At 42.1% G+C, this 22,536-nt stretch overlaps 1 protein-coding gene across 1 annotated transcript in view; it reads left to right on the top strand.

The window, feature by feature from the left end:
- COL28A1 (collagen type XXVIII alpha 1 chain) overlaps positions 1 to 22,536 on the top strand; it is a 193,180-nt gene that overhangs the window by 101,571 nt on the left and 69,073 nt on the right. Inside the window, exons 20-25 of the mRNA XM_019508467.1 lie at positions 731 to 799; positions 1,252 to 1,323; positions 1,992 to 2,060; positions 8,315 to 8,383; positions 18,286 to 18,354; positions 19,504 to 19,572. Coding sequence (XP_019364012.1) covers positions 731 to 799; positions 1,252 to 1,323; positions 1,992 to 2,060; positions 8,315 to 8,383; positions 18,286 to 18,354; positions 19,504 to 19,572 — 417 coding nt within the window. The remainder of the gene's footprint in view (positions 1 to 730; positions 800 to 1,251; positions 1,324 to 1,991; positions 2,061 to 8,314; positions 8,384 to 18,285; positions 18,355 to 19,503; positions 19,573 to 22,536) is intronic.

Below are 22,536 nucleotides of genomic sequence, written 5' to 3'. Positions count from 1 at the left end.
CTTGCCCAAGTCCTGTTTGTGGGATATGCTGACCAGCACTTGATTTCCTGATCCCATGGGGTTACAAATATCATGTGCCACAAAAATCAACCCCTTATTCAGACTTTGTGCTACTGGGGAACTCTGGTGGAACCCACCAAATCTGTATAGTCAATCAGTAGGATCGCCTGGAACCTAGAATTGGTATTCCTTGGAAAACTTTGAAATTTCACATAACTAAATTCCATGAGAAAAAAACCCCTAATTTCCCACCACATGGGGATAGACAGGGAGAACCAACATTCTGTCCCTCAAAAAAGTTAAAAAGCTGAGCTGCCCCGTGAGGTCTGCCTGCCTGGCAGTCTACAAAAAACTGAGAATTCAGAAATCTTAGCTCAAACTGGGCTTCCTGGTGCTATAACAGAAAGCCTTGGAATTCTTGGCATGAGTGGGCACTTCCAGGGCTTCCAGGCTCCCTGTGGCAGAGCTATTAGCACAGGGACACCACTGGCAAGCAACAAACAAATCTTAAATCTTTCCATCAGAAGACTTAATGAAATCAACATGATTTCATGAAATATTTCAATTCAAACAATTTCCCACTGTGAAATTTCCAGTGATCTCAAGCAAACTCTTCAGAACAAGAATGAAAGTTGCTTTACGTAGATACAGAAAGTACAGCATTGTGGTCTGTGTGGATACTGCCGTGGTGCAGAATTACTAATGTGATAATGCGTATAATTCTTTTTAGGGGGAAAAAGGACAACCAGGTATAAGAGGCCCAGATGGACCACCTGGAAAAGGAGACATTGGGCAAAAGGTATGAACATACATGCATACTTAAGAAATAAAACAAGGTTATATATCGTTATTTGAATGATAGTTCAATGACTGACATACATTTTTAATTACTTTTTTGTCTCATGCAAGTAATAGTCTCAGTTTATATGTTTGAGATGTTAAGGTTTAACTCAGAGTAAGTGCGGTAGGATCAGATGGTAAAAGAGTACATGTGGAAAGCTTAGATATTTACAAAGCACAAGTACTAAAAATTAAGTCCAAAATTTCACTGAAGTCAGTGGGGAGTAAATGCGTTCAGAAGAAATCATAGTTTTTGGTGCCTAATATCAATTTATGAGTTTACAAAGATTTCTTCAAAGACACAAATGGGAATTAGGCATCTAAGGCACTTGGTGCTTTTAAAACAAACTGTTTACCATACATGAAAAGAGCTTTACAGTGATGCAAACTAAGATGGCATGTTTTGATCAGGGTGAGAAAGGAGAAAAAGGATTCCCAGGACTGGAAGGTGTTAAAGGATCTCATGGATCTCCAGGACCAAAAGTAGGTTTGTTCTTTTTCTATATTCCATCTTTTGGTACACTGTATCAACACCTCTTCAAGACTCTGATACTATGAGACTTTCATAGAAAGATGGAAAAACAGAGAAATATTTTCATCCTAAGTACTGAATGAGGCAGAAACCCTCAGGAAAATGTTGTGTGACCATATAATTAAAGCCTTTTTGTTATTGCCTATACTCAAGAAGGCCAAATTAAGGTTGCACATGTAACAGGAATTCTAGCCTTTCTTAATTTTTGACTGTTCAGCTTTGCAACTTTAACATTCTTTTAATGTAGCTTTTGTGTATAATAAATAGCTGCTTTGACCAGGAAAGTAATTCAAATCACATTTCATATTGTTCTGACAGTTCTTGCAAGCAGCAGTCAGTCAGAAGACTGAATTCAAATAAATCATTTCTCTTAAATAATTATTTGAATCAGTGCTGGCTTCAAGCTTGAAACTCAGTTATCAAAAAGTTTAAAGATAAAGAATTTTTGTACAAACTAGATTAATTACTCATTGCAACCTAGGTGTCTCTCTCAATCCATTTTATGTGTTTTGATTCTTTTATCTTATGTGAAAGTATTGAAAATTAAGTTTCAAGTAAACGGAAAAATATGTAAATATCCACTTCAAACTGCAATTGAGATATAGTTGTTTTATTGTAGGGTGAGCCCGGATATAAAGGCTCAACTGGACCACCTGGACCATCTATTCGTGGACCACCTGGACCAAAGGTAAATCATCTGAGATCTGCTTGCTGGAGACTGTATAATGTCCCCCTGCCCTGGCAGCAGACAGCTCCCATCCCCGGCTCCACAGCTGAAGCTGAGGATAGGCAATTGTTCCCTCTCCCTGGGAGCTGCCTGCTGCTGGGGTGGGCTCTGAGCTTGGCCAGGACAAGCTCCACGATCACAGTCAGGGCTAGGAGATTACTCCCTGCCCCCAGGAGCTGCCTGCTGTCAGGGGCAGGGGGCCATTGTCTAGGCCCAGGCTCTGAGCTCCGAGCAGGCAGCTCAGGGGCAGGGAGCTATCTTGTAGGGGTGTGCAAATCCTATTTGATTTGGATTTTGCCCAAATTGGGGACAGTGTTTCAATTAATTGATTTGGAACACTGTCCCTGATTACATTTGGCTGAATCTGAAGATTCAATGCCAATTCGGAGAATCAGTGATTCAGATATATACACAGCTTTAAATGTTTTTTCTACATACCTTGAGGTACCAGGCACGACTCATGAATGCTGCAATGCTGGGGTGGATGGAACCTATAGGAGTGTGGGGTGCCCCCCTGCGTGCTTGGCAGCGAACCCAGAAATGGACCGGAAGTACTTCTGGTCCACTTCCGGGTTCACCGGGGAGCCCCCCGTGCTCTCTTGGCTCAGCGATCAGCCACAGGAGCCCCCCTGCATGCTCCCCGGCAGACCCAGAAGTGGACCGGAAATGCTTCTGGTCCACTTCCAGGTCTGCTGTCGAGTGTGCTGGGGAGCCCCCCGCACTTCTGTGGGACGCTCCATCTGCCCCAGCATCGCAGCATTCACGAGCCGCCTGCTACCTAGAGGTATGTAGAAAAAGCATTTAAAACTGCATCTGTCTGAATCACCAAATCTTTCCAAATTGATTTGGAGGGTTAATCTCTCCAATTTGATTCAGATTTGGAGATTTGGCCGCTGAATCAGGTTGAATCTCTGCCAAATTGAATCAGCGACCGAAGCTTCGCGCAGCCCTACAATCTTGAAGCCATAGCTGGGGGCTGCCTGTTGTTGGTGCAGGGGTACACTGTCCCAGCTGGACTCCCAACTTCGAGCCCACCCCAGCAGCAGGTAGGTCCCAGGGAAGGAAACAATTTCCCACCTAGGGGAGGGGGATTGTTCTCCTACTCCTGCTGCCTGGGCTGACCAGGAGCAAATTTACTTCTGGCCAACTGTCTATGCATGGATTACTAAGCAGTCACTATGCCGTGTTTAATTTGCTACATGCATCTGAAGGTAGCAAATTAACCTCACAGTTGACTAACTGCCTGGGCAGTATGTGTCTGCATGTGTAGACGGTCACACTTTACTACTCAGTCAATTAGTCAACTGCACTGTAAAGCATCTTGTTTAGACACACCCAGTAATAATTTTTAATCGCACCTGAAATCAATACATTGAAAATTGCAGTAATTGGACAGGGGTGGAACTTGACCATCTTTGTTTAATGCAGACTAATGACTATCTGTTGTTATACCATGATTTGTACCATAATAAAGTGTAATTTAACTTAAAGCATTTCTGAGACAGAAAGGTTGGACTAAGAGATTTTTGGATCAGGAATTTTTTCCCTTGGGATAAGATAGACAAAAAAGCGCACTAGATACATTGCCATTCTTATGGCATTCTGGAAATCTGACTTTAATTTAATAAGGAATAAGGACAAGAATTAAATGTTGTAAATTGATATGTGATATTTGTAATTTCATTGCAACTTGTGGCCACTGTCTAGAGAGGTGATTTAGCACCCAGAGACAAAGGTCACTGAGGCGCACATGAGATAGTTGATGGACCCTGGGCATGTCTACACATGCAAATGCTACTAGATGGGTTTATTCTACAGTAATTTACTGGGAAGTAAACCCATCCTGGGCAGGCATCCACATAAGCAGGCATTTGGGAGCAGATTTGCTCCCAGTGGGAGCAGCCTGGAAACAGTTCCCAGCCAGCCAGAACAGTCTGGGACAGTCACCAGCCAGCTCCAGGCTCCAAGTGCAGACACCCCCGCTCAGCCTGGGGCTGGCCGGCAACTGTCCCAGTCTTGGGAAGGCCCCAGCCAGTTCCAGGCTGGGTGGGCAATTTTTCTGCACAGGGAGCTATCAGCTGCGATACTGCTTTCCTGTGATCGGAGCAGCAGCTGCGAGATTGCTCCCTGGCCCCAGAAGCTGCCTGCTGCCAGGGTGGGCTCTGGTGGCAAAGCCTGGGCTGGGATAATGTCCTTCTGCCCCAGCAGCAGGGAGCTCCGAGCCCTGGTTCAATGATCACCCACCCCAGCAGCAGGCAGCTCCTAGGGGCAGTCTCCCAGCCCCTGCTCCATGATTGAGAGCTCCCTGCTGCCAGGGCAGGGACACACTGTCCCAGCTTGGGCTCCACCACTGGAGCCCACCCCAGTAATAGAAAGTTCCCAGGGGCTGGGAGCAATCTCCTGCCTCTGCTGCATAGCTGACTGGAAGCAAATTTGCTCCCCGTTGGCTGTCTACATATGCCTTACTGTGCAGTAACTACTCAGCAGTTAAATTTGCTACCTGCGTTTGAAGAGGAAACGTTACATCTTAGTTAACTGATGGACCCTTCATGTGTTCATGATTCCCTTCTGTGGATGGAGGCAAGACTATTCAAAGGTGGGCTGAATTCCAGGGCTGAGGTTGGGCGAGATGACTGAAGGGTGCCAGCATCGCAAATCAATTATTTAACATGGAGATTATTTAACACCGTACTGGATCATGAATACACTTTTTCATCCACAAAAGTATACAAATTTTCCTTTGTGGCTGTGGTTTAACTTCCTCCTCTGAAATTAAGAGGATAAAGGGATGATCATCAAGTCAACTTTTTTTGTTAAAAACAAAATCACACCAAACCAATTTGATTTAATTGTTTTGTCAAGAATACTAGCTTGGTGGATAAGGGGAATGTAGTAGGCATAGGGATCTATTCTGAGACAGGTGTTTTAAAACACTGCTGTTAATGACTTGCATGTGAGATTAAAGAGCTTATTGACCAAGTTTGTAGATGACACAAAATTAAGAGACTGCAAAAACTTTGACAGGATAGGATTATGATTCAGAAAAATCTTGATAAATTGGAGAACTGGGCACCAGACAAGAAAATGAAATTCACCATAGGTGAAGGTAAGGCACTATATCTAGAGAAGATGCAAAGGGGGATAATGATCTAGGACAGGCAGTGATTTTGCTGAGAAGGATTATGGTGTCTGAAACTGCATGAGTAAGCAATGTGATGCTGCCACAAAAAGCAAATGTTTCAGGGCTTTGTTAACAGAAGCACTGTATGTAAGACATGGGAGATTATAGCATTATACTATTCAACAACCAAGCCAAAAAGTTGAAATACAAATTCCATGAGAAAAAGTCAAGAGTACTAGGTATATTTAGTCTAGAGAAAAGAATCTAAATGGGGGGATATGATAGTGGCTTTCAAATATTTGAAAGGCTGCCATAAAAGAGGGAGAACAGGAGTTCCTTTCCTTTCCACAGACAGCAGGATATGAAGCAATGTGTTTAAGTTGTAGCAAAGAGGAATTTTGATTAATTCTCAGGAACATCTTTCAAACAGTGAGAACAGCAGGACAGTAGAACGAGTTTCCCAGGGAAATTATGGCATCACCTTAATTGGAGGTTTCAAGAAGAGGTTGTTTAGGCAGCTGTCTGGGAGGAGGTGTAGGAACCTTATCTGTAAAAAGGATTGCATTTGATGATCTTTCCAACTCTGTGCTTCTAAATAGCAGCCATCTTCTTTAAAATCCATCCCCTATCTATTTTATGTTTTAGTCACATTAGAATAGGCCTACATTCTGTAGAATAAGCCTACGTTTTTCTCATTAAGGCAATACTAGATGTGGTCATGTCAGTGTCTCGAAGGCTGTGTCTTCCTGAATGTTACAGTAGTTCCCTACAGACCAGGGTCAATGTGCTTTGTGCACAAGGCTTTTCACTCACTGCAATAAGTATTTCCAACATGGATCTCAGGGTCACATGGCCTGCAGGTGTTACTGCAAAGCAAGTATTAGATAGTATATTGTTAGAGTCAAATCCTGCTCAATTTATTCAAATGAACAATTTGCTGTTATAGGACTACTCACATGAGCAAAATGTGAAACTGACCATGACTTGCTAACAGAATTATGTCTAAATTTAAGGGTTAAGTACTTTGGAAAGTTTTCCCGTGTGACTTTTATTTTTTTTTTTTTTAAAGAAAATCTTCATTTTTTTTTCTAGGCAGCTCTCAGGAACTGTTTAATCATGCTAGCAGTTTAATCACTTCTTAAACATTCAGACATTGTCTAGTTTTGACAGTGGGATCCACAAGGCATAAGCATAGAGTTTTTTCTGGTCATTACAGACAGGATAACTATCTACTTGAAGTTACTTATTCCCAATTTTCTTTTACCTTTAAATAAATATATGGCTTCCTTTCTCTCTGATTAGTTTGCCATTCTTTGAGTAGTATGATAGGGGCACACAAGGTATCCTTGTGGAGTAGTAAGGGTTAACTCCCTCCCTGAAGGCTGACTGAAACATCAACAGAAAGCTGTTAGCCATCCTTGTGTGTGTGTTAACGGTTGAAATAAAGCACTTTTGAGAGCAAGAAGTATTCCTGCCTTTTCCTGAGCTATGAGATAGCACACCGTGGAGCCTGGTTTTGCAACTTGTGACAGAACTGTTGACATGGTTTTGCAAAGACCTCTTCTTCCCTCACCCCCAGCTGACAGTGCCACCTTCACTCAGAATGTAGGAAAAGAAAATGCTCTCAGTCCAAAAAGGTTGGTTATTTTGCTAGAAAACATCTAGGATGTTCTGCTGAACACTTTGTTTTTTGTGCAATATTTCAAAAAGAAAGAAATATAGCTCTTGATGGGATACTGCCCTTTTGAGGAATTATGCAAGTAGCACCTCAAATCTGAGCCCAGAGACTGTTACCTTTTGAATGGACCTGTGGTTAGGAATGAGATTAATTGATCAATGAGACCATTCCAGTCACAATTCAAAAGCTTTATTAGGATATGGAATGGTAAAGACTTATTAGTACTAATAAAGACAATGATTACACAGTTTTGGATTTAGGAATAACAAGTCTGCTGGCCAGGCATCTCTGTTTTCCTGGGGACTCTTGCTGTATTTTTTTTTTCCTGCCAAGCTTTGGAAAAGGTCCAACTTATTGCTTGCCCTAGGCCCAATATTTATAGATGATTGATTTGACATGCTAATAATTGGACTCTGGTTTCATTTAAAAATGTCTTTGGTTCATGGGAACTTTTGGAACTGGATGGAACCAGATTTTAATGGCCCCAGGAAAGAGGTCAAGGAATCAATTTAGCGAAGGCTCTTTATTTTTTAGGCATCTGACCCTACTCTGTTAATCATAAAATTATAGAAAATTAGGGTTGGAAGGGCGGTCATGTAGCCCAAACCCCTGCCCAAAACAGGACCATCTCCAACTAGATCATTCCAACCAGGGCTTTGTCAAGCTGGGCCTTAAAAACCTCCAAGGAAGGAGATTCCACCACCTCTCTAGGTAACTCATTCCAGTGCTTCGAGACCCTCCTAGTGAGAGAGGGTTTCCTAACACCAAACCTAAACCTCCCTTTGCTGCAACTTGAGACCATTGCTCCTTATTCTGTCATCTGTCACTGCTGAGAAGTCTAGCTCCATCCTCTGTGGAACCAGAACTCTACTATCAATTCCCCCCTCGCTCTTCTCTTCTGCAGACTAAATAAGCCCGATTGCCTCAGCCTCTCCTTAGCAATCAACGTGTTTACAGCACCACACACCGCACAACTGTGCTCATCTGGATGCCCTCCTGGGCTTCATTGCCATACTCCTGCTATGGCCAAAACTAGCCACGGTTTGGGCTACTTTTGTCCTCCTGCAGAACTTCTGAAAGACGAAAAATTGTGCTGACCTGGCACCAACAACTCTTTCTGGAAGAGACCACATATCCTGATTTACTTTGGCAGAAGCCACAGGCCCATCATGTAATTAGCACATTTTTAAAACAGTTGGTCTTCAAATTCAATCTTCAAGGCATAATACACTTTCTAAGCATTTGAAATTTGTTTCACAAGTAGAAGAGTAAAGGAGACCAGAAAACTTTTCTGAAAAATATTGGTGGCTTCCTAAGTAGACCAAGTCATTATCATTTTACTACCAAAAGTATATGAATATCTCAAGCTGCTTTAGAGTGAAAACTGTATATAATCAATTTTTTTTGTGTGTATAGGGAGATCCAGGACCTATTGGGCAAAAGGGAGAGGATGGAATCCCTGGAAATTCAATAATGGGACCAAAGGTATGTAGCTTGGTAGTTCAAAGAAGAGATGGAATAAGAAGAAATGCAAGGGGTGCATCTACATGTGCAAATGCTGCTAGATGGGTTTACTCTGGAGTAAACCCACCATGGGCAGGCATCTATACATGTGCCCATTTGGGAGCAGATTTGCTGCTCCTGACAGTAGTTTGCTCCAGCCCCCTCTGACGATGCACTGCTCCCTGCAGCAGCCAGGAGGAGCTCTAGTCTCTCCCTGGGTGCCAGACCAGGGGCTGGCAGGGACAACAGGGCCAGGATACAGCTGTCTTGTCACATGGGCTAAGAGATTGCTCCCTACCCACAGCAGCTTTCTGCTGCCAGGGCAGGCTCTGGTGGCAAAGCCTGGGTGGGAACAGTGTCCCCCTACCCGAGCAGCAAGGAGATCCTGGCCCTGGTCCACTGATTGGGGATTCACTGTTAGCTACCTCACCAGCAGATCAAGGCAGGGGTCTGGGACCTCTCCCTCCCCTGCAGTTCTTTCCAAGCCCTCTGCCCCTGATCATGGGGTTGGGACCTGCCCTTAACTGGGACACCCTCTGCTCATGGAGCTGGCTGGAGACTGCCTGAAACAGAACAGTCCCCAGCCACCTCCACGCTGCACATACAGACTTCCGTGCAGCCCAGGGTTGGCTGGGAACTGTCCCAGTCAAGGCCAGGTCCCAGTCCCATGTCCATCACTGCCCACACAGGGAGCCCAAAGCTGGTTGGGAGATTGCTTCCTGCCCCCACTCCACGATCACGGAGTGGGGGCTGCATGCTCCCTGCAGCTGGGGTAGGGGGACATTGTCCCTGCCTAGGCTCTGGTGGCAGAGCCTGCCTTGGCAGCAGGCAGCATCCGGGGGTAGGGAGTAATCCAGGCTCCCAGGAAGAAATTTGCTCCCAGTCAGCCTTCTACATGCAACTTACTGCACAAAAATTACTATGCAATTGATTTGCTACTTGTGTTTGCAGGTAGCAAATTAACTGCCAAGTAGAGCAACTTAATGCGCAGTAAGTGTCTGCATGTGTAGATGCAGATGCTTAATAAGCAGTAATTTGCTCTACTGTACAGGAAAGTGTCTTGTGTAGATGCATCCAAGAAGTACTTAGTGTTTAATGTTTGTGCAGTGTAATGTTTGGATGAAGCCCGAAAAACCTGAACTGCCTGATACCTCAGTTCTTTATGGATTTGGTTTGGAATAAGCTACTTTTTATATACATTTGATCACTTCAGTAATTATGAATAAATAATTATTCCATGTACATCCTGTTTTGCATACGTAACATAAGAGGTATGCCTTATTCCATGGGAGGATACGTTCTTGAATTTATCTCAGATGGTCTTTGCCTCATTCCCATGGACTTTATCCCTATCACTAAGATCTGTCAATACTTAGAAATTTTGATGAGGGTCAAACAGCTTGGCTGTGAGTCTTGCAGTATTGCCAGTCTTAAGCATTCAAAAATACAGTAAGTTAAGTTTCAAAGTTAGGAAGGTTTTTAAAAAAAACAAACAAACACATGTCAAGCTCCATTTTAAAGTGGTTTTAGAGTCTTTCCACTCATTCTTTTTTTTTTTTTTTTTTTTTTTAAGTTTTTATCTGTTACCATGATGATCGGATGTTTACATGTTTGATGAAAACCAATTCTTGTGAAGTTTCCTGATTCCAGCTGCTGGTGCTTTAAAACAAGCATCTAATGTTACAAAATTCATGATAAAACTATGAATTGGCAACACTGCATTTTGTAGTTACACTCATGAATGCAACTTGTTACAACACTTATTTTAAAACCATTGCCAAATTATGCATCAAGATTCATATTATTTTAAAATGTTACATGTATTTTATTTTCTATTTTCTTCTCTCAGAATTCACTTTAGTAGTCTATTATATAAAAAAGAAAGAAATAATAATATTGCAAAATCAAGTACTCAAAAGTAGTAAATGCCAAAATTAAGTTTGCCTATATAACCTTAATTCAACCTCTGTGGGGTATATACATTATAATACAGCAGGGCTGCTACATGGCATGCCTGACAAGGACACTACAAAAGAGGATATTTATAGGGAAAAGGGGCTGCTCGTGGTATTGTAGGGGCTGGTGGAATAATATGTGGAACTGGGGGGAAACTGAGCTCAGAAAATGCATATTGGTGTGGTGAGGGTAGGCACAGAGTGGCTCCAGGAAGAAGTAGGCACTGTTATAGCCCACCTTCCCCATCAGGAAAGGCACAGAACTATATCAGGTATCAGTGTCAAGTGAATAGTCTTGATGCTGGCCCATGGTGTGATCTCAAGCAAGTAAACAGGGCTGCCAGCACTGCTGGAGGGACAGGAATGAATTGGCTCTAACACTGAATGGGATTATTCCACAAAGACAGAAAGAAGAACAAAACTGCACCTCCCCTGTAGCTGCACTTTCAGTGTTATGGGGCAGGTATAGACAGGGTGGTGGATTAGTGACCATCTAACCCTGAGTAAACTGCTGGAATATAGTCTGTGCTTAATATAATCTAGCCTCTGTGTCAACAAGTTGGGCAGCCCTATGACAGTTTTAAGTGACATGTAGTTTAGTTTAATTACATTTAAATATGTACTGTTTCACCCACCAAACTTCTGCCCTAGTTCAGTGTAGAGAATGGCAGGTGCTTACTTAACCAGCAGCTATTCATTATCTTGCTTTCTCCTCATTGTTCTGTGTGTAGCTTCATGTTTTACTTACTGGTACGAGTACAGACTTTTCCCCTCATGGACTTTTGGTTGATTCTCATTCTCTCTTGTCTGAACACTTCACAGATTACATGAATTTGTTATTGCTGTGAAGTGGGAGTAAACTTAGGCACAAGAAACATTAAGGCTAGGGACAGACATTCAAAAAGCCTGAATTGATTCAATCTTTGCAGGTTAGTCTAATTTAGCTAAGCTAAATCAGTTTTATAACCAGACAGACAACCCAGAAATGCAGGCACATGCCTGCAGTGGCTCAGGCTAGAAGGCAGCAGGGGCCTAGAGCAGCCCTCCCTTCCTTCCACAGCATGGAACTGAGGGGGGTGTGGCCAGGCTCCCAGGATGCTCTGATTACCCAGCAGGGAATTGATAACAGTGTTTATCACCCAATTAAGAAAACAGAGGGACATTACCAGTTACTTGCTGATTCTGCAGGACTGTAGCCAGCATATGTTCTGCTAGCTAATACACAGACACCTCCTCAGCAAGACAGAGGGGAGGGGGGGATTTCTGCTTAACAGGGAGTGGTGAGGGGAGAGGGGAAACAGCCTGCACTCTCTGGAGCTGCAGCCAGGGAGCAGAGGGGAGGGGCCAGCCCTGCTGTGGAGCAGAGAGCCCTGCCCAGCCCAGAGAGCATGCTGGGATGCTGGGGGTGTCTGGTTTATCTTAAACCAGCAACGGGTCTGGGACAGACATTGCATAAACTGGTCTGACCCAAATCAGTTAAGTCTGATATTCAACCAGGTTTATCTCAAACCGGTTTCAGCCATTTTCAAACTGGTTTATGTGCACCGAACATTTGTTCTGTTATAGGTTTAAACCAGCTTCTGATCACTTAAACTGGTTTGTGTGTAATGTCTGTCCATAGCCTAAGGGTGAAATATCCTCTAATTTTGAGAACCAAATCTGAGAAGCATAGGACCTGTTTTTTCAGTATTACATAGCACTTTTTTGTGTTCAAATCACATCTACGCTGAGCTCAGTTACAGCAATGAGAAAGCAAACACTTCAGCAAATTATATTCCAGGGCATTAATAACATGACACAATTAACTGACTAGTAAAGTTACACTAACCTCTTCTTCTGATGTAAAAATCCAGATTCATCATTTGGTGCAGGGGCATACAGAGCCTTCCACAGCCTTTGCTGAAGACCCACAGGTAGAATGTTGGAAGCTGCAGGGTCAGAGGGATAGGGGGTGAAAAATTCTTGACGTGCCTTCTTCACTAACTGCTTTAGCATCCATTTTCAGTCACTGCTTGACACAAGAGCTGTCCATCTAGCCCACTAACCTGTTTTGATGGAGTTCCTATTCTCTTCAGGTCTTTAGTTTTCTAGTAATATATATTACAGTACGCTTAGGGTAGTTTTCCCAGCTTTTAGACCATTCTTTCAGGTCTCTTCCCCATGCTCTTTCACTTACTAAGCTTTTCATATCAACAAGAGAACCAAGGAGCTCAACAAGAAGTCTTAGCCCTTTCCTAAGCTTTAGCTTTAGAGCAGAGTGAAAGCTCTTTTATAGTCTTTCAGCATTTCTCGATATGCATTGGTAGCTAAACTACAGCTCCTATAGCCCCTTCTCTAATTACAAAACCCAGGGTGCTTTGTTCTTGGGCTGAACTGGGAACAGAACCAGAACTAGACTTCGAAAATGCTTGAAGGGCTAGCTCTCCCACTGTCCGTTCAGTTTTCACATACATAATCAAATTCCTAGATATACAAAAAGTTGGCTATCCAGAATACCACTGCCAGAATTTGGGCATGTAAGTGGATAGACTGAATATCTTGTGAACCTGGATAAGCTGAATTGCACAGGAGGGAACAGGAATAAAAATCTTCGTAAGTGGCCCAACATGCCACTTATGACCGCATCCAGATGAGCACAGCCATGCAGTATATGTGGAGCTGCAGACATGTCTGAAGTGCCACATACTGCATGTTCAGTTCTCCACACTGCAAGGAAGCAGAACAGAGGGGTTTGTATATAACTCTGTATATGGCTGTCTTAATCTGACAGGCCCATTTTACCAAGCAGTCTAGATTGTTCTGTATGATTGCCCCACCCTCTCATTCTTTACCATTCTACCAATTTGTGTGTCATCTGCAAATTTTAAATCAGCAGTGATTTTATATTTGCTTCCAAATTATTGATGAATGTGCTGGATGGTATTAGGCCTAGCACCAGTCCCTGTGGAATGCTACTAGAAGCACTTCTATTCAGTGATGATTCTCCATAGGTGACTGATATTTGAGATTTGACAATTAGCCAATTAATTTACACCATCATTCTGTTGTGTGAAGAACAACTGTCAGTCAGCATAGGAATTTTGCTGGTTCCTTGTCTCCATTTCAAGGCATCAGCTTTTAACAAGAACTCATTAAATAAATTATACTTTATGCACACACCTGTTGACTCTGTAGTTGCAATGAAGTAAAGGTACATTCTTGAAGTAGCATGGCATTGCTGAATCATCACTGATTATCAGTAGTATTAGCTTTTCTGCTCCTGATTAATTGAAAAATAGTGTAGTCAGTCATTCCTTGGATTTCTTGTCCCCACAACAAGAACCACTTTTTACAATGAGTGCACTATTTGGCAACATGTACAATAGTAATCAACTTTTTAATTTCTTCTGCTTGCCATTTCTTATTGGACTGGCATTTTCTTTTCTGCAGTTTACATCTGATGCAGTTTCATATCATCCATGAAATCTGTTAAGCCAACCAACACTTGTTTGAAAATTTCCATTGCCAAACATACAGACTTCAATGCTTTTTGTCAAAGGAGTGGGCTGTTTTGAGGCATCCTAAAAATCAACCATACACAGCATTGTCACTGCTACTGCTCTTTCATTTTGGACCCAGTCACATACTTCACATTCTCTTCAATTTTGGTGAAATCCTTCAAAAACATGAACAGCATTTTCTAAGTCTCTTTTTCCAGCTGGAATCTTTTGACTCTACTACTTTTGTCTTTTCTACTAATGAAAATTATCTGCATTTCCTGTTCCCTTTGTCAGCCAAGGTGGGTATCTGTATGGACAAATGAACAAATTACTGAGGAGTAAAAGGGAGCAGAGAAATTACCATGGATCACCTGACCAACGGTAACTGTCTGTGTGTCTGCTTTGACCATGTGGAATGTGAGAATAATTTGGGGTTGCTTTGCCCCAGGCGAAACAAGGACTAAGCTATCATGGCTTAGCTTTCCATTACTAAAGGAAGAGTGAGAGCATTGGCAATTACTGCAGGGCAGGGTTCTCTCTGTTTAACTCACTTCAGGCTGTTCATTTGTTGGCATTCAGCATCATACCATTGGGATGCTGGAAGGGTAAAGGTCAAAGGTAAAGGCCAAGTCAGAAGCCACTGAGGACAAGGAGACAGGGAAGCAGAGTAAGAAAATAAAATGAATCAGGAGCTGGAATCACAACCCAAGTGTTCAGGAGCAAGACAGCAGACACGTGTGCTGCACACAGATGGGTATAAATTGGGACAGCCAATCAGGGGAGCTGCAGGCATAGACAGCCTGAAACACTCCAGCTGACCAAACAGACAGGGTGGGAGAGCAGGCTGTTACAGTCCCTGACAATTTGCCTTTGTAGCTACTGAGTACAAGAAGTCCATGGAACCATGATAAGAAATAATATTATTTCTTATATGTGATGTACTATATGCCTTTTATTTTAGATGTAGTTGTTATAAAAGATTTGAAGTGCAGGACTTCGATTTAACTACATTTTAAAACAGGAAATAGCTAGAAAACTTCCCCAATTCTTAGAGGAAAAAACATGTTAACATCTTGTTCTGAGTTTTTTGTAATGGTCAGCTAAGGTTAAATGAAAACATCTGTTTGGCAGCTCTTTACAGAGATGGGATTTGAAGTAAAAAAAACAAAAGAGGAATAAACTTATGTTCTAGGTTTTTCTTTATATACATGTACATGTACATGTCTGTGTACACACACACACGGCTGACTAAATATTTTTGAAACATCCTCAATTTTGTACAAACATTGAAAGCCAAGCAGATATCTACTCATAAGAATAATAAGGAACCTCCATTATCATTTCATTTGCAATAGTTGGACTTCTCCCCTTTTAAAGTGGTGGAAAGTTACATCTGTCCACAGACTCCTGTTTGTGTGGTTACACTTGATCAATTCTAGTTTAAACAGCAACTTTTAATAAAAACTAAAGTTTTGGGAGTCTCCTTAAGATTCTTCAGCTTCAGATACCTCTCAATATCCTAGGCCAGATATCATGCAAATATTAAGACTAGTGTAAAAGTATTATGTAAAATTGTTCTTTCACATGGCTACTTGTCGCCTCTTTTGTGCTAAACTTCCAGATTTAGCATACTTTTTCTGTCCTTTTTTTTAAAACTTTTTAATGATATGTTTTTAATCATGGAAACCCCAAAGCTCTAGTTAACAGTGCTGTAGCAAATTAGTAATTTACTATTTTCTATTCTTCACATCACCAGCTGTCTCAAACTCCAAAGCTGCCACAAGAAACTGAAATGACTACTGTCTGGCACTTCTGTGCTTTGTTATTTATTATGGTATAGTTGATTATTTTTAAATAAGACAGTTTTTAAAAACTTTCTAAATTCAATTTTGAGTAAAGTATATATTATGTCATGGAAGGGCTTTCCAACACCTTGGCAGCAGGATCTGAACCATATGCATTCAGAATCCCAGCACAAACTTCTACCAGTTAAGTTAAAGATGAAGCATGTGGACAGATGAACACATACCACAATATAATTCACAACAGATTTGTAAACGAATGTACATTTTACTAGGATCAGAAGTGGACAGATATGCAACTAGCCTGGGATGGCTGCATACAGTAGGCAGTGATTACAGCATCTCAGCACTGTGTGACAGGTAATAGGTTGTTTGCCTTTAGCAAATGGCAACCCTAGGATGGACATAGACAAACAACACCTTAATCATGTGGCATGTAGTCCATATGAACAGAGGTGTAATGCCAATGGACCACCTAATAAAGAGGGAAAGTGACACAATAACACCATCATAACTGGCAATACCTTGCAGTCAAGGACGATTGTTTTCCATTGTTGTCTTCTCTGTGGGTCCAAAGATGTCCGATGAAGCTTATCTGAGGTCAACAGACTCTGTTGCAACTCAGGCACATGTTTCTGGCTATGGGTTCTTGATTTGGTCCATGATATGCTGTTTCTGCTACTCCAATTTCTGTCTCATGTAGTTGTTGTAAAGTTTAAAAAACTGAGATCCTTGCAGCAGACTCTTCCTCCATATAGAGTGGTCCTAGGCACTAGTTTCCCATGAGTTGAGGTCAACGTTGCATTTTTTTCAAGCTGGCCTTGAGAATGTCCTTGAAGCGCTTTCTCCACCCTCCTCTACAGCTTATGCCTTGTGGCTGAGTGGACAACTTACATGTTCTATTCTCAGTTCTTCATGAAAATGCAGACAAACTCAATCATGCACAAATTAACTTGCCTATAAGTGCTACAGAGAAGAGGTTAACAGGAAAAAACTGATATGTACATCTTTTTGCAGTGGTGTATAGTTCAAAAGTAAAAAGTTATCAAAATTTTAGATGTGCAGAGAAATATAAAGCCCCCTCTAGATGTTAAGAGTTTTACACAATTACCTGGTTAATTGCACAATTAATTTAGACTGGCTACACATGCAAATTGACTATGGCACCTTAAAAAGGTCCAACAAGCTATACAGTTGTTGCTGAAAAATGTGTAATAACTTTATAGGTGGCTTCTGTCCACAGCTGCTATGATCTCCCATCTGTAGGGGCACACCATGTACCCTGTGGCTGGGTAACTGCAGCTGCTGCAGTCTTCCAACTGCGTGGATGTGTGGCATGCCCCAACAACTGGGAGATCACAAAAGCTGTGGTCTCTGAGCTCCATCAGCTGAGGTGGCTTCCAGCTGCAGGAACTTGCTTCTTGCCATGATTGGGCTCCCCCTTCACTGGCAATATAGCATGCTGCAATAATTTTCAATCCCACAGTCATGCCTCCTGCCATGCATGTGTCTTTACTGGCACATGTAGAGGGGCCTTAAGTGTCTAGTTGTCAAACTGTTAAACTAAGAATGTATAATCTCCTAATTCCCTTGAAGCACAAGGAAAGTTGATTCCGACCCGCAGAGAAAGTAGCAAAAGGGCTGGATGACCCCCTTGGCTCAATAGGGAACTCAGGGACCTCCTGCACCTATAAAAAGAAGCTTATAAAGGATGGAAGACAGGAAACATCACTAAGGAGGAATACTCAGCACTAGTCCACACCTGTAGGGAGCAAACTAGGAAAGCCAAGACTGAAATGGAGCTCAAACTGGCCACTCAAATTAAGGACAACAAAAAGTCCTTTTTCAAATATGTGGGAAGTTGGAAAAAGAATAAGGGTAACATTGGACCCTTACTAAACCAGGTCGGGTAGCTGCTAACTGATGTTCAGGAAAAAGCCTATCTTCCTGGGATCATTTGACCCCTGCCGACTGCCTGCCCTTTGGGCAGGGGGCTGGGCCTGATCATCTTGCAAGGTCCCTTCCAGCCCTAATGTCTATGAAATCTATGAGATCTGTGGAATTTAGGGCAGCTTCTTGCTAAACCAAAGGGAATTGCATAGGAGTTTCTCTTTCACTTCTCTGCTTCCCTAACAGAATATTTTCTGGTTTGAGAGGCTGAGTTACTTGAAATGCAGAACCTGCAACATCATTCTAGACAGGTGAGGCTGGCAAACCATGATGTTAGCCTTGCCAAATTCTAGTGTTTAAAAATCCTAAATTAAGATTAAAAAAAAAAAGAGCCAAGTTAACAAGCCACAGGATTTTAATAAAAAAAAAAAAAAGAGTTCTTTTAATTGGCCTTCTGGTTTCCTAACCTCTAACATTTTTCAAAATTTCTCTCTGCTGTTATAAATGCTAGAAATTTACTTTTTCTGAAACGAAACCTGAGATTCTGCACCATTTCTGATTCCAGAATTTAAAACCGTGACAGAACACACAAATCATTGTGAAATTTGTGCTAAAATTGCAAAAGTGAACAGCCCTTTATTTTATTTTCCCCAAAAGCATCTCATATAGTTTATTTAGGTACCACATGTTTGCATGTATATCTTGTCTTGTGTAGTCCAATTACTGATGCAATTTCTGGTTCTATTATTTGCATTCAGGGTGAAATAGGATTCCCAGGATTACCAGGGCCACCTGGACTGAAAGGCAGTGGCCATCCAGGTGCACCAGTAAGTGCTCTTTTGCATAATTTCTCACTGCAGTTAGAATTTGTGGTAGGCATTCCAAGCAAAATGAATAATAAGTGGATCACTAATTACACAGTTAATAATTAGGTGAATATTGCTGCTTTGAAATGACTAGTACCAGTGAGGCTTCTCTCTCACTTTAAGTGTTTTGTTTATATCTGGGAGGCCTCTACCTTTTTTCCTTTCTCCAAAACAGGGGTGTCAAATTCATCTGGCCCCATAAGCAGTGCAGAGCCTGTCTACTGGCCAGATGAATGGCATATGAATGGCCCCATGGGCTGGATCAAGCTCATGGAGCTGCCCCACCACGTAATGCTGTATCTAGCACATGTGACACACTTTGGCCAGTCCGGGACTGCACTGCACACAGTGCCCATGTGGGACCAATCCAGGAAGTGCGCTGCACACGGCACCTACTCCAGCTAATCTGGGACATGCTGGACATGGTACCCACACTAGACTGGCCAGGGGTGGGCAGGGGAGCTCAGGAGTATGGGCACAGTATGCAGCCTGCATCCTAGGCCTTGCACATGAGGCTGATCTAGCACAAACTGTGTATGGGTCCAGTTCAGGACCAGGGGCTGGATAATGGGGCTCCATGGACCACCGTATCTTTAATACACTTGCTTTAAAACAGGAAAGCATGCTTCTCTTCTTCTAAATACATGCTCAGTCCTGCAAATAATTACTATGGGCATGATGCTTCCTAATAGGAACAATGACAGAGTACCCAATGATCCCCACCTTCTCCTCCCTTATAACATGTCTAGCTCGTATTTTTACTGCCTTCCCTTTCCTTTTAATCATTTGTGCTTATCTGGTTCCTTCCACTCATGATTCAAACATGCTGCAATTTTTCACATCCATGAGAAGCCTTAAACTATAGTCTGACATTATTGGTAACAGCCTCCTCGTGAAATCCTGTTCTTCCTTGCTTTTCATGACTGTTAACATTTGAGATTCCACCCAAGCTACTCAGTAGTTCTTTCAGTGTCCCGCTCAGTGTTTATTGAGTAATGTTAAGATAAAAATATTCAACAGCAAAAAGGGAGATATTTAAAGCTGACACTGAACCTCCATTTTTCGTATGGGACACTACAGACTCATATTACTTCTCTTATGTTCTGCTAGGGACCTCCAGGACTGATAGGCTCTCCAGGACCAAGAGGCCCCAGCGGCATAGGACTTACTGGACAAAAGGTAACAATAGTATAGCAATACTTGTTATGTAAATGGCAGACATGCTAGACACGCACTCTATCCCCTACCTTACCATTCTTCTCCCTCCCCAAAGAAACCAATCCCAAACAAGAACCGAAGTCAGAACAGAGTGCAGTCCCCTGACTCTTATTGGCAATCTCCTATTGTCCACAAATTGAACAGGAGCTACAACCATTCCTCCCATTCCAGGTCCTAACTGAAGCATATGTATAGTGTTAGTGGAGGAAACTTGTATGTAATATCTTTTCTATGAATAAAGAGAGGACCATGGCTTGTAATTCTGTCAATTTGGCTGGTCTGAGTAACAGTAAACTCATTACAAAAAAATTAATTACATGAAACCTAAATTGAATCTAGTAATATGTGTAAGAAAAAAATTAATTCTTCTTTGAACAGACTGAAAAACAGACATTAAGGAGATTATTTCAATTTAATTAAACTGCAATCCCATATCTACTGATCATGGATGCATTTTCCCTTCATCTAGGAGCAGAAGGTGCCAAAGCAGAATGGCTAACCATAACTAGCTAAACTATGGTACTTTGGTGGTTTTGCAGTATTTAGTTATGCCAGAAAATAACATATAGTGGAACAGCCAGTATATGATACTCTTATGCCATCTATTAGTTATTCCATCTGTGTGAAGTGTAAAATCCTTCAATCGTTTTACTTTTACTGTATCAAATCAGGTCCTGCAAACACAGCCTAACTTTCTTCATGGGAATACACCCATTTAGGGCAAAAGGACAATTCATATATGGAAAATTAAACACTTGCCTAAGTGTTTTCAGGTTTGTAAGGCTTCATTTGGCTCAGAAATAAGAACTATCTCATGGATTTCCTCCTAAATTTTAGTGATTATTCAATATAGCCACTGAAAGATTAATATATTTTGCATGGAAAACATGGATCCCTATTGATTACATTTGCTGTGGAAAAACGTGAATTTTCTACTTTGAAGGGGAAAAACCCAGGAAATAGTAGGTTTCCTCTTGCAGACAGGCAGAGTTCCAACTTGCAATGAGCTGCTTGGGGCTGGGGGAGCAGGACACAAGGGGCAGGGGGTATCACACCACATGCTTGTGCACACATTCATGTGGCATCCAGGCAGAGTGATGGAGAACAGCTCCTGCAGCTCCCTCCAGGTAAGTCTATGGGGGCAGAGGGGGGCACAGATTACACAATGGGGGGCATAGGCAATGCATAGGAGAAGGGGGAGCACATGCCCCCTCCCCTGGATTTCTGCACCCACATCAGGGAATGGGACTGTAGCCTGGCTGGAACAGCTCCAGGCAGATGCCTCTGCAGCCCAGCAAGTAGGACCCGGTGAGGGAAGGAGTGCTGTGCTACCAGGGCCACCAAGATGAGGTGCCCCCTGCCCTTGCAGCAGCAAAGGGCACAACTCTGTTCTGCTGTACCTCACCTATACCCCATTACCTACTCCTACATTTCCTGTGCCCATACCCCCCCTTCCCCACATACCCACCCCCTTCTTCACACACTGGCGGGGCTGGGGCCTGGGGGCAGAGGGAAGCGAGTTGGGAGTGAGGGGCATTAGCAGGGTTAGGGGTTGGGAGTGAGGGGTACTGGCATGGGCAGGGGAAGAGCCCCAGCATATCAGGGCTGCTCAGTACCACAAAGCAGTAGCAGAGACAACCACAGCTTGACCCTCATCCTGGGGAGCAAAATCAAAAACCAGAATATATAGGTATTTAGAGTTTAAATATTGTTATAATGATTGAGGCACTGGTGGCTTCCAAATTGCTTTCAAATTGTAAATAGATCAGCTGCACAGTGTTTTATTGATATATACAAATATATAGCAGCGTTTCATTTTAAATTGCAGAAAAACATGGATTTGGGGATTTTTTTTTTAAGTAGAGAATTTGGGATTTTTTAGTCATAGAAAATCAGTTATGCCAGACCATAGCACTTTTTCAGATGGCATCATTGGAAACTATTCTTCAGTAAACTTAAACGTGTGGCTTTAAGCTTGTCATAACTAAGATAAGAAACCCATTTTAACAAATCAAATATGAATTCATTGGACAGCTCCATGGAATGCTATTTATTATTTAATACCCTGTGTAAGCAAGTAACAACAGCATTTGGCAAAGCAAATTGATAAATCAGCAGCACTACTGCCAGGCATTTATTGGGAAATTTAGAACAGATTGGAATTGTCACGTGAATGAGAAACCTCCTACATTTTTGTAGAATTTCATATTTTCACAGCACTTACAAGAATTATATAGTTCGATTCCAGGAACTACAGTGATAAAAATAATGAGGTGAAATAAAGGCATCTTTATTTCATCTAAAGAACAGGACCACTACTAGTTATCCCTTCCATATGACTGACAATAGCCTTGGGAGCTCCAGACAAAAGCCTGGAGCATGAGATCAGATCAGTGCAGACAGACCCATCTACACAGACAGAATCACACCCAGGTTACTGAGGCTTCTTATGAATACTGAAGACCCGCTCTCATTGGGACCACAGTGTCTTTGCAATTTACACAATTAATTTACAACCAAATCCTGGTCACAAAGTCAGTAACGAAATTTTCACCACGTTGCACAGAAGTCAGAGTTAGTTCTGCTCATATCAGACTATGATACTGTATGTCACACATGGACAAAAAGCTCTTTGTCTAAACACAATTATGAACTTTAAAATGTCTTACCGAGATGGGCATTTTAAAAATTGTTTCATAACCCAGCTAAGTTAATGTGTGACAGAAGCTAACCAAAGCTAAACTACTTGGATAAAAGCCATAGTTTAAATAATCATACGTTAATTTTCTAGAAAAACCTCTGTGTTGCAAGGTAAGACTAGCAAAATAATGGATCAGATACTTATAATGCCTATTTAAGTTTGGCACAACTAATACATGATCTGAGCCTTTTAAGTTGACTGAAGAACAGACTGTCAAACCCCCC

The sequence above is a fragment of the Gavialis gangeticus genome, unplaced genomic scaffold, assembly GCF_001723915.1.
Source record: "Gavialis gangeticus isolate Ggan-Ray unplaced genomic scaffold, GavGan_comp1, whole genome shotgun sequence".
Lineage (NCBI taxonomy): Eukaryota > Metazoa > Chordata > Crocodylia > Gavialidae > Gavialis > Gavialis gangeticus.
This window is presented reverse-complemented; position numbering and strand designations above follow the sequence as displayed.